General features: G+C 46.0%; 1 protein-coding gene across 1 annotated transcript in view; it reads right to left on the bottom strand.

Annotated features, from left to right (window-relative positions):
- ABCF1 (ATP binding cassette subfamily F member 1) overlaps positions 1–12,394 on the bottom strand; it is a 58,823-nt gene that overhangs the window by 20,861 nt on the left and 25,568 nt on the right. The window contains exons 12-15 of the mRNA XM_070736697.1: positions 10,681–10,820; positions 6,359–6,507; positions 2,656–2,739; positions 1,279–1,403 (exon numbers count right to left, since the gene is read on the bottom strand). Coding sequence (XP_070592798.1) covers positions 1,279–1,403; positions 2,656–2,739; positions 6,359–6,507; positions 10,681–10,820 — 498 coding nt within the window. The remainder of the gene's footprint in view (positions 1–1,278; positions 1,404–2,655; positions 2,740–6,358; positions 6,508–10,680; positions 10,821–12,394) is intronic.

Raw genomic sequence — 12,394 nt, 5'->3', positions numbered from 1 at the left:
ACGTGATGAAGGGAAGCCGCCGGAACAGCCGCCACCGGGAAATAAAAAGTTGGTGCAGCTGCCTGGAGGTAACAAACTGAACCGTTGAGGAAAGGAGCCCCCCAAAGCTGCCGGTATTGCAGCCAGCCCTACCCTTCCTGCAACTTGGAGTAGTTAGACAGTAGAGACTGGGAGGCTGTTAAGAGGGCGGCCAGGAGGGGCGTGTCGGATCCCGACTCCCATTCCCTCTCACCCCGTCCCCTCAGATCTTGTGGCAGCTGCTTTGCAAAGCTGCTCTGGTTGCACATTTCGGATAGTAAACAAAATTTTCTGTTCAGTATCCGAATTTCTGTTTGGATACCGAAGCAAATTTTTGCAGAAAATTTTGTTCAGTATCCAAAATGTACGAAAACCAAGGCGTTTGAGAACCGAGGTACCACTGTATACTGTACCTGTGCATTTTGTTTTTCTTGCCTAAATGTAGAACCTTACTTTCTTTAAGTTAGTAATACTTGAAGTACATACAGCATGCTTGCAAACCTGGGCATTTTTTCCTTCAACAAAAAACACCCAATAATTAAAAGCATTTGGCATTTAATTTAAAGTAGATGGGCCATTTTAAGTTAAATAATTCTTGACTTCAGAATCTAAAAATCTATATTTGAAATCACAAAGTGTGCATGTTGGATTTTAAAAACATTTCTTTAAAATTTATTTAAAAAAACAAATATTCCAGCTCTGTGGCTTGAAATACAGATTTTTCACATTATGAATCCAATAATTATATATTTTACCCTGTTTGCTGCAAAATAAGACACCCCCTGATAATAAGCCTAATCCAGCTTTTGAATGCATAGCAATAAGGCCAAGTGTTTATTTTAGGGTTAAAAAAAAAATAAGACAGGGTCTTATTTTGGGGAAAACAAGAGTACAATAGTACCTCTAGATACAAGCTGCTCCACATGCGAGTATTCCAAGTTACGAGCCACGACGCGAGGGAAATTTCTGTTCGACACCCGAACTCAAATTCTGGATACGAGCCGAACTTCCACTAGGTGGCGCAAGAATCCTTGCTTCTGGTTATCTGGTTAAGTCTAAAGGCATTCGTTCGAGATGCGAATTGATCGACATACGAGCTCGAATCTGGAACGAATTAAACTCGTATCTAGAGGTACTACTATATGTGTTTTCCAGCTAGGTTCTATTGTTCTTGTATTTGTCACTTTCTTTAGCTTTTTGTTTTATTTAGATTTATGTGGTTATCTATCTCACAAAGCCCCTTTCCTTATCACCACTCACTGTAGTTTCCGCGGTAGTAGAAAAGTTTCTGCATGTCCAAATGGATGATATCTGTACACACATCATCCAAGAATCCCTGGTCGTGGGAAACAATGAGCAGTGTTTTCTTCCATGTCTGAAGATAGCTGAAAGAACAGAAGGGAATTAAAATAACAACTGCTACAACAACTTCTTCAGTCTCTTCATTTTCAGCAACCACACTTGGTTGTTAAATGGAATGGTCACTAACTGAACACTTGTACAATGGTACCTCTACTTACGAACTTAATTCATTCCGTGACCAGGTTCTTAAGTAGAAAAGTTTATAAGAAGAAGCAATTTTCCCCACAGGAATCAATGTAAAAGCAAATAATGTGTGCGATTGGGGAAAGCACAGGGAGGGCGGAGATTCCTAGAGAGGCCCCATGGAGGCTTCTCCCCGCCTTTTCCGGCCCTGTTTCCTCCCAGGAGACTCCTAGAGAGGCCCCATGGAGGCTTCTCCCCGCCTTTTCCGGCCCTGTTTCCTCCCAGGAGACTCCTAGAGAGGCCCCATGGAGGCTTCTCCCCGCCTTTTCCGGCCCTGTTTCCTCCCAGGAGACTCCTAGAGAGGCTCCACGGAAGCTTCTCCCCGCCTTTTCCGGCCCTGTTTCCTCCCGGGAGATTCCTAGAGAGGCCCCATGGAGGCTTCTCCCTGCCTTTTCTGGCCCTGTTTCCTCCCAGAAGATTCCTAGAGAGGCCCCACGGAGGCTCGGGTTTGTAAGTGGAAAATGGTTCTTGAGAAGAGGCAAAAAAATCTCGAACACCCGGTTCTTATCTAGAAAATTTGGTAAGTAGAGGCGTTCTTAGGTAGAGGCACCACTGTACTGTAAAGATCATTGATTGCTGGTATGTCATTTAAACAAAACCTCTCTCACAGTGTCTTGTGCCTAGCAATTTTTTCCTCTTTTTTGACACCTCGTAGGGTGGAGAGATTGCATATTCAAGCCATATCTCTTCATGAGCTGCTTTTTTCCATGGTACAGTGTGGCCTTAAAAAGGGCTAAGGGTAAATTAAATTAATTTACCTCAGCTCTGTGACCTTAATTCATTAGAACCCTCAGCTACTGTCTGAAACTGGCTGGACTTCCGCTCCAGAACTGGTCAGAACCTGCTGAAACCCACCTGTGTACTACTCCCCCCCAAAAATGGTGTTATTAGTCATCAAACCTCAAAAATACAGTACACGTTCCCCAAAAGTTTTCCACAATTTTGGCTACTACTGTACATCCTTACAATGTTCTCCTGGGATTTTGGCCAAGATATTTATTTGCTCCGTAATAATATCTCATTACTTGAAAGAGTCTTATAAGCTGGAGCAACTGCCTTTCTCTTCCTTGGTATGCTTAGCTGATGACTTACTTATTAAGCCAGATGACAGCATTGAGGTCCAAGTGATTGGTAGGTTCATCAAGCATCAGCAACGTGGGCTCCATGAACAGGGCTCTGAAAAAAACATAGAAACATAGAAGATTGACGGCAGAAAAAGACCTCATGGTCCATCTGGTCTGCCCTTATACTATTTCTTGTATTTTATCTTAGGATGGATATGTGTTTATCCCAGGCATGTTTAAATTCAGTCACTGTGGATTTACCAACCACTTCTGCTGGAAGTTTGTTCCAAGCATCTACTACTCTTTCAGTAAAATAATATTTTCTCATGTTGCTTCTGAACTAACCTCAGATTGTGTCCCCTTGTTCTTGTGTTCACTTTCCTATTAAAAACACTTCCCTCCTGAACCTTATTTAACCCTTTGACATATTTAAATGTTTCGATCATGTCCCCCCTTTTCCTTCTGTCCTCCAGACTATACAGGTTGAGTTCATTAAGTCTTTCCTGATACGTTTTATGCTTAAGACCTTCCACCATTCTTGTAGCCTGTCTTTGGACCTGTTCAATTTTGTCAATATCTTTTTGTAGGTGAGGTCTCCAGAACTGAACACAGTATTCCAAATGTGGTCTCACCAGCGCTCTATATAGCGGGATCACAATCTCCCTCTTCCTGCTTGTTATACCTCTAGCTTTGCAGCCAAGCATCCTACTTGCTTTCCCTACCACCCAACCACACTGCTCACCCATTTTGAGACTGTCAGAAATCACTACCCCTAAATCCTTCTCTTCTGAAGTTTTTGCTAACACAGAACTGCCAATGCAATACTCAGATTGAGGATTCCTTTTCCTCAAGTGCATTATTTTACATTTGGAAACATTAAACTGCAGTTTCCATTGCTTTGACCATTTATCTAGTAAAGCTAAATCCAGTAAAGCTAAATCATTTCCAAACGGAAATGATCAGGTCAGAAGTCCCATTTTACGAGTCTGTCATAACTTTGAATGGTCAGTAAGCAATTTGTTGTAATTTGAGGAGTACTTGAAATGGAAACTTGAGGAAGGAGGCAGAAGCAGGAGCGAAGGAACAGAGCACAAAGGTTTTGAGGCCTCACTGAGCAGAAGCAACATAGAAGAAATGCTGCAGAATCTTCAGTCCAGCAACCAGCAAAAAAATAAATCCATTTAAGGAGAGGCAGGGGTGGGGGAGAAGAAAAGTATTAGAGGCAAGATGGAAAGCAATAGCAATAGCACTTAACATCTACATGAAACCGCTGGGTGAGATCATCCAAGGGCATGGGGTGAGGTATCATCAATATGCCGATGATACCCAGCTTTACATCTCCACCCCATCTCCAGTCAACGAAGCAGTGGATGTGATGTGCCGGTGCCTGGAGGCTGTTGGGGCCTGGATGAGTGTCAACAAACTTAAGGTCAACCCAGACAAGACGGAGTGGCTGTGGGTCTTACCTCCCGTCCATTACCCTAGGGGGAGAATCACTGGCCCCCTCAGAGAAGGTTCGCAACTTGGGCGTCCTCCTCGATCCACAGCTCACATTAGAGAAACATATTTCAGCTGTGGCGAGGGGGGCATTTGCCCAGGTTCGCCTGGTGCATCAGTTGCGACCCTATTTGGACTGGGGGTCACTGCTCCCAGTCACTCATGCCCTCATCACCTCAAGGCTCGACTACTGTAATGCTCTCTACATGGGGCTACATTTGAAGAGTGTTCGGAAACTTCAGACCGTGCAGAATGCAGCTGCGAGAGCAATCATGGGCTTCCCTAAATATGCCCATGTCACACCAACACTCCGCAGTCTGCATTGGTTGCCGATCAGTTTCCGGTCACAATTCAAAGTGTTGGTTATGACCTATAAAGCCCTTCATGGCACCGGACCAGATTACCTCAGGGACCGCCTTCTGCTGCACGAATCCCAGCGGCCAGTTAGGTCCCACAGAGTGGGTCTTCTCCGGGTCCCATCAACCAAACAATGCCACTTGGTGGGACCCAGGAGAAGAGCCTTCTCTGTGGCGGCCCCGGCCCTCTGGAACCAACTCCCCCCAGAGATTAGAATTGCCCCCACCCTCCTTGCCTTTCGTAAGCTACTTAAAACCCACCTCTGCCGCCAGGCATGGGGGAATTAAGACTTTTTTCTCCCCCTAGGCCGTTACAACTGTATACATGGTATGTTTGTATGTATGTTTGGTTTTTATATATTAAGGGGTTTTAATTTGCTTTTAGTATTGGATTTTATTGTATATTTTCATGATTGTTGTTAGCCGCCCTAAGTTTTCGGAGAGGGGCGGCATATAAATCCAATTTAAAAAAAAAAGAGGTGTAGACCACCTTTTCTCATAGAAAACAGAGCCACAGAATCTGGATAAGGCGTAGTTCTGTGGGTGTGTCATGTGACTAGGTAGGAGTGACATTACGTTGGCCACGCCCACCCAGGTTTTGTGGCTCCCGGTGTTTTGTTTTCTCTGGGAAATGGGTCCAAACGCCTCTTTTGAGTTTTTAAGGTTGCCGACCTCTGATCTAGCAGAAGATCCTCCCCAGATGTGTTAAAATGCAGTCTTTGTCCCGCTGTATATTGACAGCACCTCAGAGACATTTAGTAATGAAAGAGTTAACTATGTGTGCCTTATTAGATCCTCCTCTTATGATGCAATATCCTGCCAATCTTACTTCACTTCCTCCTCCTTCCTCCTTCTTCTCTTCCTAACCTCCATCATGTAAGACGTATATATTATGTTGTCCCTCGAGACAATCTTTTATTTGTTTATTTCTGTTTTTTTTAAAATAAATATACAGTGATACCTTGTCTTACAAACTTAATTGGTTCCGGGACGAGGTTCTTAAGGTGAAAAGTTCGTAAGGTGAAACAATGTTTCCCATAGGAATCAATGGAAAAGCGATTAATGCGTGCAAGCCCCAAACTCACCCCTTTTGCCAGCCGAAGCACCCGTTTTTGCACTGCTGGGATTCCCCTGAGGCTCCCCTCCATGGGAAACCCCACCTCCGGACTTCTGTGTTTTTGGGATGCTGCAGGAGAATCCCAGCAGCGCAAAAATGAGCGCTTCCCTGGCAACGGAGGTCCGGAAGTGGGGGTTCCCAGCATTAGTGAAATTGCAGCATCACAAAAACACCAAAGTCTTCGAAACCCCACCTCCAGACTTCCGTTGCCAGCGAAGCACCTGTTTTGCTGGGATTTCCCTGCTGTGATTCCCCTGCAGCATCACAAAAACACGGAAATCCAGAGGTGGGGTTTCCCATGGAGGGGAGCCTCAGGGGAATCCCAGCAGCGCAAAAATGGGTGCTTCGCTGGCAACGGAAGTCCGGAGGCAGGGCATCCCAGCAGCGGGGGTGGGTTTGTAAGGTGAAAATAGTTTGTAAGAAGAGGCAAAAAATCTTAAACCCCGGGTTTGTATCTCGAAAAGTTTGTATGACGAGGCGTTTGTAAGATGAGGTATCACTGTATCTTGTTTAAAAAAGGATTGATGCTTCTATTCATCGACCTCCACGGGGTTAAAGGTTAAGGTCCTAACGGATCATTAATTTTCCTTCCTCCCCGCGACAATCTTCACCATCTCCAGACAGCCTGACCACCTGGAGGGAACCAGATTAGGATGGACTTAACCTAAGGAAAGCGGTGAAACAGGAGGACTGCTTTGGAGTAGTTAGTTTCTACATTATTTTCCATCCCTCTGGCAGATAATTCGGCTTCCAACAGGTACCTGGCCAAGGAGACCCTCATGCGCCAACCTCCTGAGAATTTCTTGGTTTGCCGATTCTGCATCTCAGGGTTGAAGCCCAACCCAGCAAGGATTCTCCGAGCTTTGGCCTCCGCTGCTGCTGCTCCCGTAGCCCGCAGTTCCTCATAGACCTGGCAGTGAAGAACAAGAAGGACATGTTAGGACATCAGGCCGCTCCGGATGCTAGAGTTAAGGTCAGGGTTAGGATAGGGTGGAGACAGGTTCTTCAATTCTATTAGCACCTTCTGTTCAATTCCCTAAAAACCTTAGAACAGTGATGGTGAATCTTTTTTGGGTTTGGTTTTTTGGGGGGTGGCAAGAAACTGAAAATTGTGGTTTCCAGCAAATAAAACAAACAAACAAACAAACAAACAAACAATAGTTTTTCTGTCGAATCACCCTAATATATCCAAATATGGGAAGAAGCATATGGCTTTCCTTTTTGCCTCTCGGGGCTGAGATATATAATATATATAGTATATATAATATATAGTATATACTATACTATAGTATATATAGGATGGATAGATAGAGATAGATAGATAGATAGATAGATAGTATATATAGTACTGTATAGTACACCAACACTCCGCAGTCTGCATTGGTTGCCGATCAATTTCCGGTCACAATTCAAAGCCCTTCATGACATCGGACCAGAATATCTCCGGGACCGCCTTCTGCCGCACGAATCCCAGCGACCAGTTAGGTCCCACAGAGTTGGCCTTCTCCGGGTCCCGTCGACTAAACAATGTCGTTTGGCGGGACCCAGGAGAAGAGCCTTCTCTGTGGCGGCCCCGACCCTCTGGAACCAGCTCCTTGCCTTTCCTAAAGTTCTTAAGACCCATCTCTGCCGTCAGGCATGGGGGAACTGAGACATCTCCCCCGGGCCTTTACAGTTTATACATGGTATGTTTGTGTGTATGCTTGCTTTTAATTATGGGGTTTTTAGTGTTTTTTAAATTATTAGATTTGTTCTTACATTGTCTTTGTTATTGTTGTGAGCCGCCCTGAGTCTACGGAGAGGAGCAGCATACAAATCTAATATATAGTAATAGTAATAGTAATATACTGTATGTGTGATTTTTTTTTGGTCAAATTGATTTGGCAAAAAATCACACATAACCCTTCTCTGCTATAAGCTGATACAGGAGATGAGCCTGTAGCCTAGAGGCCAAGGCCACTGCCTTACAAGACAGAGGACCAGGCCGCTCCGAATCCCAATAAGGTTGTGGCTACCTGATGAAGGCAAATAAGCCCGAAATAGATCTATAGTAGTCTCCCTTCCTTTTCATTATCAGCAAAAACATGTTACATGTGGGCCCAGGGCTGCCATCAGGAATTTTGGGGCCCCATACAGCCTAAGTGTCCGGGGCCCACCCAGCCATTTTAAAACTACTGCCCCCCAAATCCCGTGCCATGCCACCATGGCCACACACCCTAGGCAAGCCCTCCCCCGGCCCTCTGAGGTCACACACAGCCCTGATGTGGCCCTCAATGAAATTGAGTTTGACACCCCTGGCCTAGAGGCGAAATCCTATGACCAAGAGCTAAGAGAATGGGTATGTTTAGCTCAATAAATAGAAAACTGAGGGGGAATATAATAGTAGTTTCCCAATCCTTAAAGGGCTGCCACAGAGTAGATGGCATCTATTTATTCTCCATGCCACCTGAAGGTAGTACAAGAAGCAATGGGCGGGACCTCACCAAGAAGAAATGCAATCTGGAAATAAGGAAAAACTTGGGACTGGGCGGCATAGAAATAAATAAATAAATAAATAATAAATAAATAAATAAATACCTTCTTTTTTATTAAAAGAAATTAATAGAAACATAGAAGACTGATGGCAGAAAAAGACCTCATGGTCCATCTAGTCTGCCCTTATACTATTTCCTGTATTTTATCTTAGGATGGATATATGTTTATCCCAGGCATGTTTAAATTCAGTTACTGTGGATTTACCAACCACGTCTGCTGGAAGTTTGTTCCAAGGATCTACTACTCTTTCAGTGAAATAATGTTTTCCCAGGTTGCTTTTGATCTTTCCCCCAACTAACTTCAGATTGTCTCCCCTTGTTCTTGTGTTCACTTTCCTATTAAAAACACTTCCCTCCTGAACCCTATTTAACCCTTTAACATATTTCAATTTTTCGATCATGTCCCCCCTTTTCCTTCTGTCCTCCAGATTATATAGATTGAGTTCATGAAGTCTTTCCTGATACGTTTTATGCTTAAGACCTTCCACCATTCTTGTAGCCCGTCTTTGGACCCATTCAATTTTGTCAATAATAATTTAAAAAAACCAAAATCCATTACTATTAAAACTAAAACAACCAGCAAAACTATTAATAAAAACAGGTGAGGGCTGGGTTTTTTTCTCTGTTATTATTTAAGTGCTTTTACCATATGCTTTGAATCAAGAATCACTTCTCTCTCTGTTTCTCTCTCTTTTCTGTCATTCTCTGCCTCAATCATTTTCTCATTTCTCTTTTTTTCCTCCCCTTTTTTCTATCATTTTTCTCTCTCTTCCTTCCACTCTTCTCTCTCTCTCTTTCTTCCTCTCTCATCTCTTTCTTTCTTTCTCTTTCTCTCTCTTGCTTTCTTTCTCTTTCTCTCACTCTCTTCCTTACTCTCTCATCTCTTTCTTTCTTTCTTTCTCTATCTTGCTTTCTTCCTCTCTCTTACTCTCTTCCTCCCTCTCTCATCTCTTTCTTTCTTTCTCTTTCTCTCACTCTCTTCCTTCCTCTCTCATCTCTTTCTTTCCTTCTCTTTCTCTCTCTTGCTTTCTTTCTCTTTCTCTCACTCTCTTCCTTCCTCTCTCATCTCTTTCTTTCTTTCCTTCTCTCTCTCTCTCTTTCTCTATCTTGCTTTCTTCCTCTCTCTCACTCTCTTCCTTCCTCTCTCATCTCTTACTTTCTCTATCTATCTTGCTTTCTTCCTCTCTCTCACTCTTCCTTCCTCTCTCATCTCTCTGTTTTCTTTCTCTCTCTTTCTCTATCTCTCCCCCTCTTTCTCTCTTTCTCTCACTTTCCCTGTCTTGTTTTCTTTCTCTCTCTCTTGCTTTCTCTCTCACACACTCTCTCTCTCGTTCTGTTTCTCTTGCTATCTCTTTCTCTCCCCCTATTTCTCTCTCTCTCTCTCACTTTCTCTCTATCTTGTTCTGTCGTCGCTCTCACTCTCTCTCGTTCTCCGGAGGCTGGCGCAAGTGAAAAAACTTCGCTCTTACTTTGAATGTTCGGGCGGGCTGGCAGGGAGATGGAGAGAGCGCGCGTCAGCCCGCACACCCGACATTCAAAATCGCCTTCGCCGGCCGGCGGCCCACACTGTGAGAATGCCTGCCCCCTGCCCACCACCCCCAGCTACGTGCTCCTCGTTCTGCTCAGCGCCATCGAGCACCCGAGAGAGTTCCCAAAGGGCGTCCGAGCCTGCCGGCCGACTTCTTCCTCCGCCTGCCAGAGGATTCAGGCACCACCCCCTAACCCGCGGGGGAGCGCTGCTGGGAAGCGCCCGGTTTTCCGGCCTCCCCCGTCCGGCCCTCCCCCATCGAGCGGCTCCTTCGTGCCACCGGAGCCCCCCTGCACTGCCCCCCCTTCCTCTCCTCCTCCTCCTCGGGGCTCCCCGCTCCTCCCTTCCAGGCACGGCAGCGCCGGGAGAGCGGAGGGCGCGACCCGGACCCTGGCTGCTCCCCCTCCCCGCCGCCGCCTGTCCCCCGCGCCCTACCTGCGCCCCGAGTCCGCTCCGTCCCGCGCAGCTGGATCCGCCGAGTTCGCCACCCGGGAGCGCCCGCCACGTGCGCGGGAGTGGAGAGCCGGGCAGGGGGGGGGGGCGGCGGGTGAAACGAATCCGGCACTGAATTAGGCAGCCGCGGTGTGTGTGCAGGACTGCCGCCTCCCCCTCGCCCCAGGATCTCGCGCTTGCAGCTTCGGGCAGGGGGCTTGCGGGGGGGGGGGCGGCAAACGGTTGCTTGGAAGCGGAACCTCGGAGCAACTCAACCGCCTTGCTTCCGCCGGAGAAATACCAAAGCGAGAGCTGGCAAACGGGGGGGGGGGACGGGGGCTGCGGGCCCCGGGCCCCCCCAATTTTCCAATTTGCCCGGGCCCGGGACAGCAGTCTCAGTAATACCCGTCTATCGGCGGCCCTGTGTGGGCCGGATGCTGAGCTGTTAGAACTTTTTATTTTCTTTTTTAGATCTTCAAAGTGTCCCCGGTCACTTCAGACAAATGTTAAGTGAATTAATTGTGAGTTGAGGACTACCTGACAATGAATCATGGGTAAGTGCAAAAAGCCCATCCTGGGTCCTGAATACCTTTTCCAAGCGCTCTGCTGCTGCGTCGTCCCCTTTCTCCAGCTGCGCCTGCAGATGTTTCTCTTCCTCTAACAGCTTCAGCCGCTTGGTGTCAGCCTTGAGCACAGCTTGGACAGCCGGCGTCTCGTCCGCAATGACCTCTGTGAGGGACAAGCAGAGGAGGAGGAGGGAAGGGAAAGAAGATATAATCCAGATAAACAGGGTGTATCGTTAAGTCTAATGGCATGATTTTTATGGAAGGCTAAGAACTTTTCACAGAAAGAAAAACTTTTGAATCTTTGAATCCTTGCATTCCAAATCCTGGTAATAAAGATGAATAATATTCTTTTCTTCCACACGCAGTGGGTTTTTTATTTGTTTATGGGCTGTCATCAAATGGGCAGTCAAGAAATCGGACAAACAATCAGAAAATCTGAGCTTTCTGTCACATTTAAACAAAGATCGGTTCACAAATTTATTTATTTATTTATTATTTATTTATTTATTTAATTAATTAATTAGATTTGTATGCCGCCCCTCTCCGTAGACTCGGGGCGGCTAACAACAGTAAAAGGGCAATATGAATAAATCTAATATTAAAAGTAATGTAAAAAACCCCAATTTAAGAAACCAATCATACATACAGACATACCATGCATAAATTTTATAAGCCTAAGGGGAAGGGAATATCTCAATTCCCCCATGCCTGACGACAGAGGTGGGTTTTAAGAAGCTTACGAAAGGCAAGGAGGGTGGGGGCAACTCTGATATCTGGGGGGACTTGGTTCCAGAGGGTCGGGGCCGCCACATAGAAGGTTCTTCTCCTGGGTCCCACCAAACGACATTGTTTAGTCGACAGGACCCGGAGAAGGCCAACTCTGTGTTCCAGAAAGTCACTGGTCTCTTGAATCTCAAAAGTCTAAAGCAGGCTTCTCCCAAACCTTTTGAGTCCAAAGACCTGTGGAGTTCAGCTGCCAGAATTCCTCAGCTAGCCACGCTGGGAATTCTGGGAGTTGAAGTCCGCAAGTCTTAAAGTTGCCAGATTTGGAGATCCTGGTCTAAAGTGAGAAACATCACACAACCCCTGCCTTAGATAAACGATACTGGGCACTGTACTAATTTCAAACTCCATCAGCCCAGCAACATGGGAATGCAGCTGCGCGAGCAGTCTTGGGCCTTCCAAGATATGTCCATGTCTCTCCACCACTCCGCGAACTGCATTGGCTGCCCATTGGTTTCTGAACACAATTCAAAGTGTTGGTTACGACCTATAAAGCTCTACACGGCATTGGACCAGATTACCTAGGGGACCACCTTCTGCCGCACGAATCCCAGCGTCCGGTTAGGTCCCACAGAGTCGGCCTTCTCCAGATCCCATCAACCAGGCAATGTCGCTTGGCAGGGCCTAGGGGAAGAGCCTTCTCTGTGGGGGCCCCGACCCTCTGGAATCAGCTCCCCCCGGAGATTCCTACTGCCCCATCCCTCTTTGCCTTTCAGAAGAACTTGAAAACTTATTTATGTTGCCAGGCTTGGGATCATGAGATCCCAGCCTCTGGCCACTTGGTTTCTATTTGAGTGAATGATTTTTGATATTTAACTTTTATAATGTTTTAGACTAACTGTTTATATTAATTGGATCCAATTGTATTTTGTACACTGTTTTATTGTTGACATGTTGTGAGCCGCCCCAAGTCCACGGAGAGGGGCGGCATACAAATCCAATAAATAATTTTTA

The sequence above is a fragment of the Erythrolamprus reginae genome, chromosome 2 (assembly GCF_031021105.1).
Source record: "Erythrolamprus reginae isolate rEryReg1 chromosome 2, rEryReg1.hap1, whole genome shotgun sequence".
In the NCBI taxonomy this organism is placed as follows: domain Eukaryota; kingdom Metazoa; phylum Chordata; class Lepidosauria; order Squamata; family Dipsadidae; genus Erythrolamprus; species Erythrolamprus reginae.
This window is presented reverse-complemented; position numbering and strand designations above follow the sequence as displayed.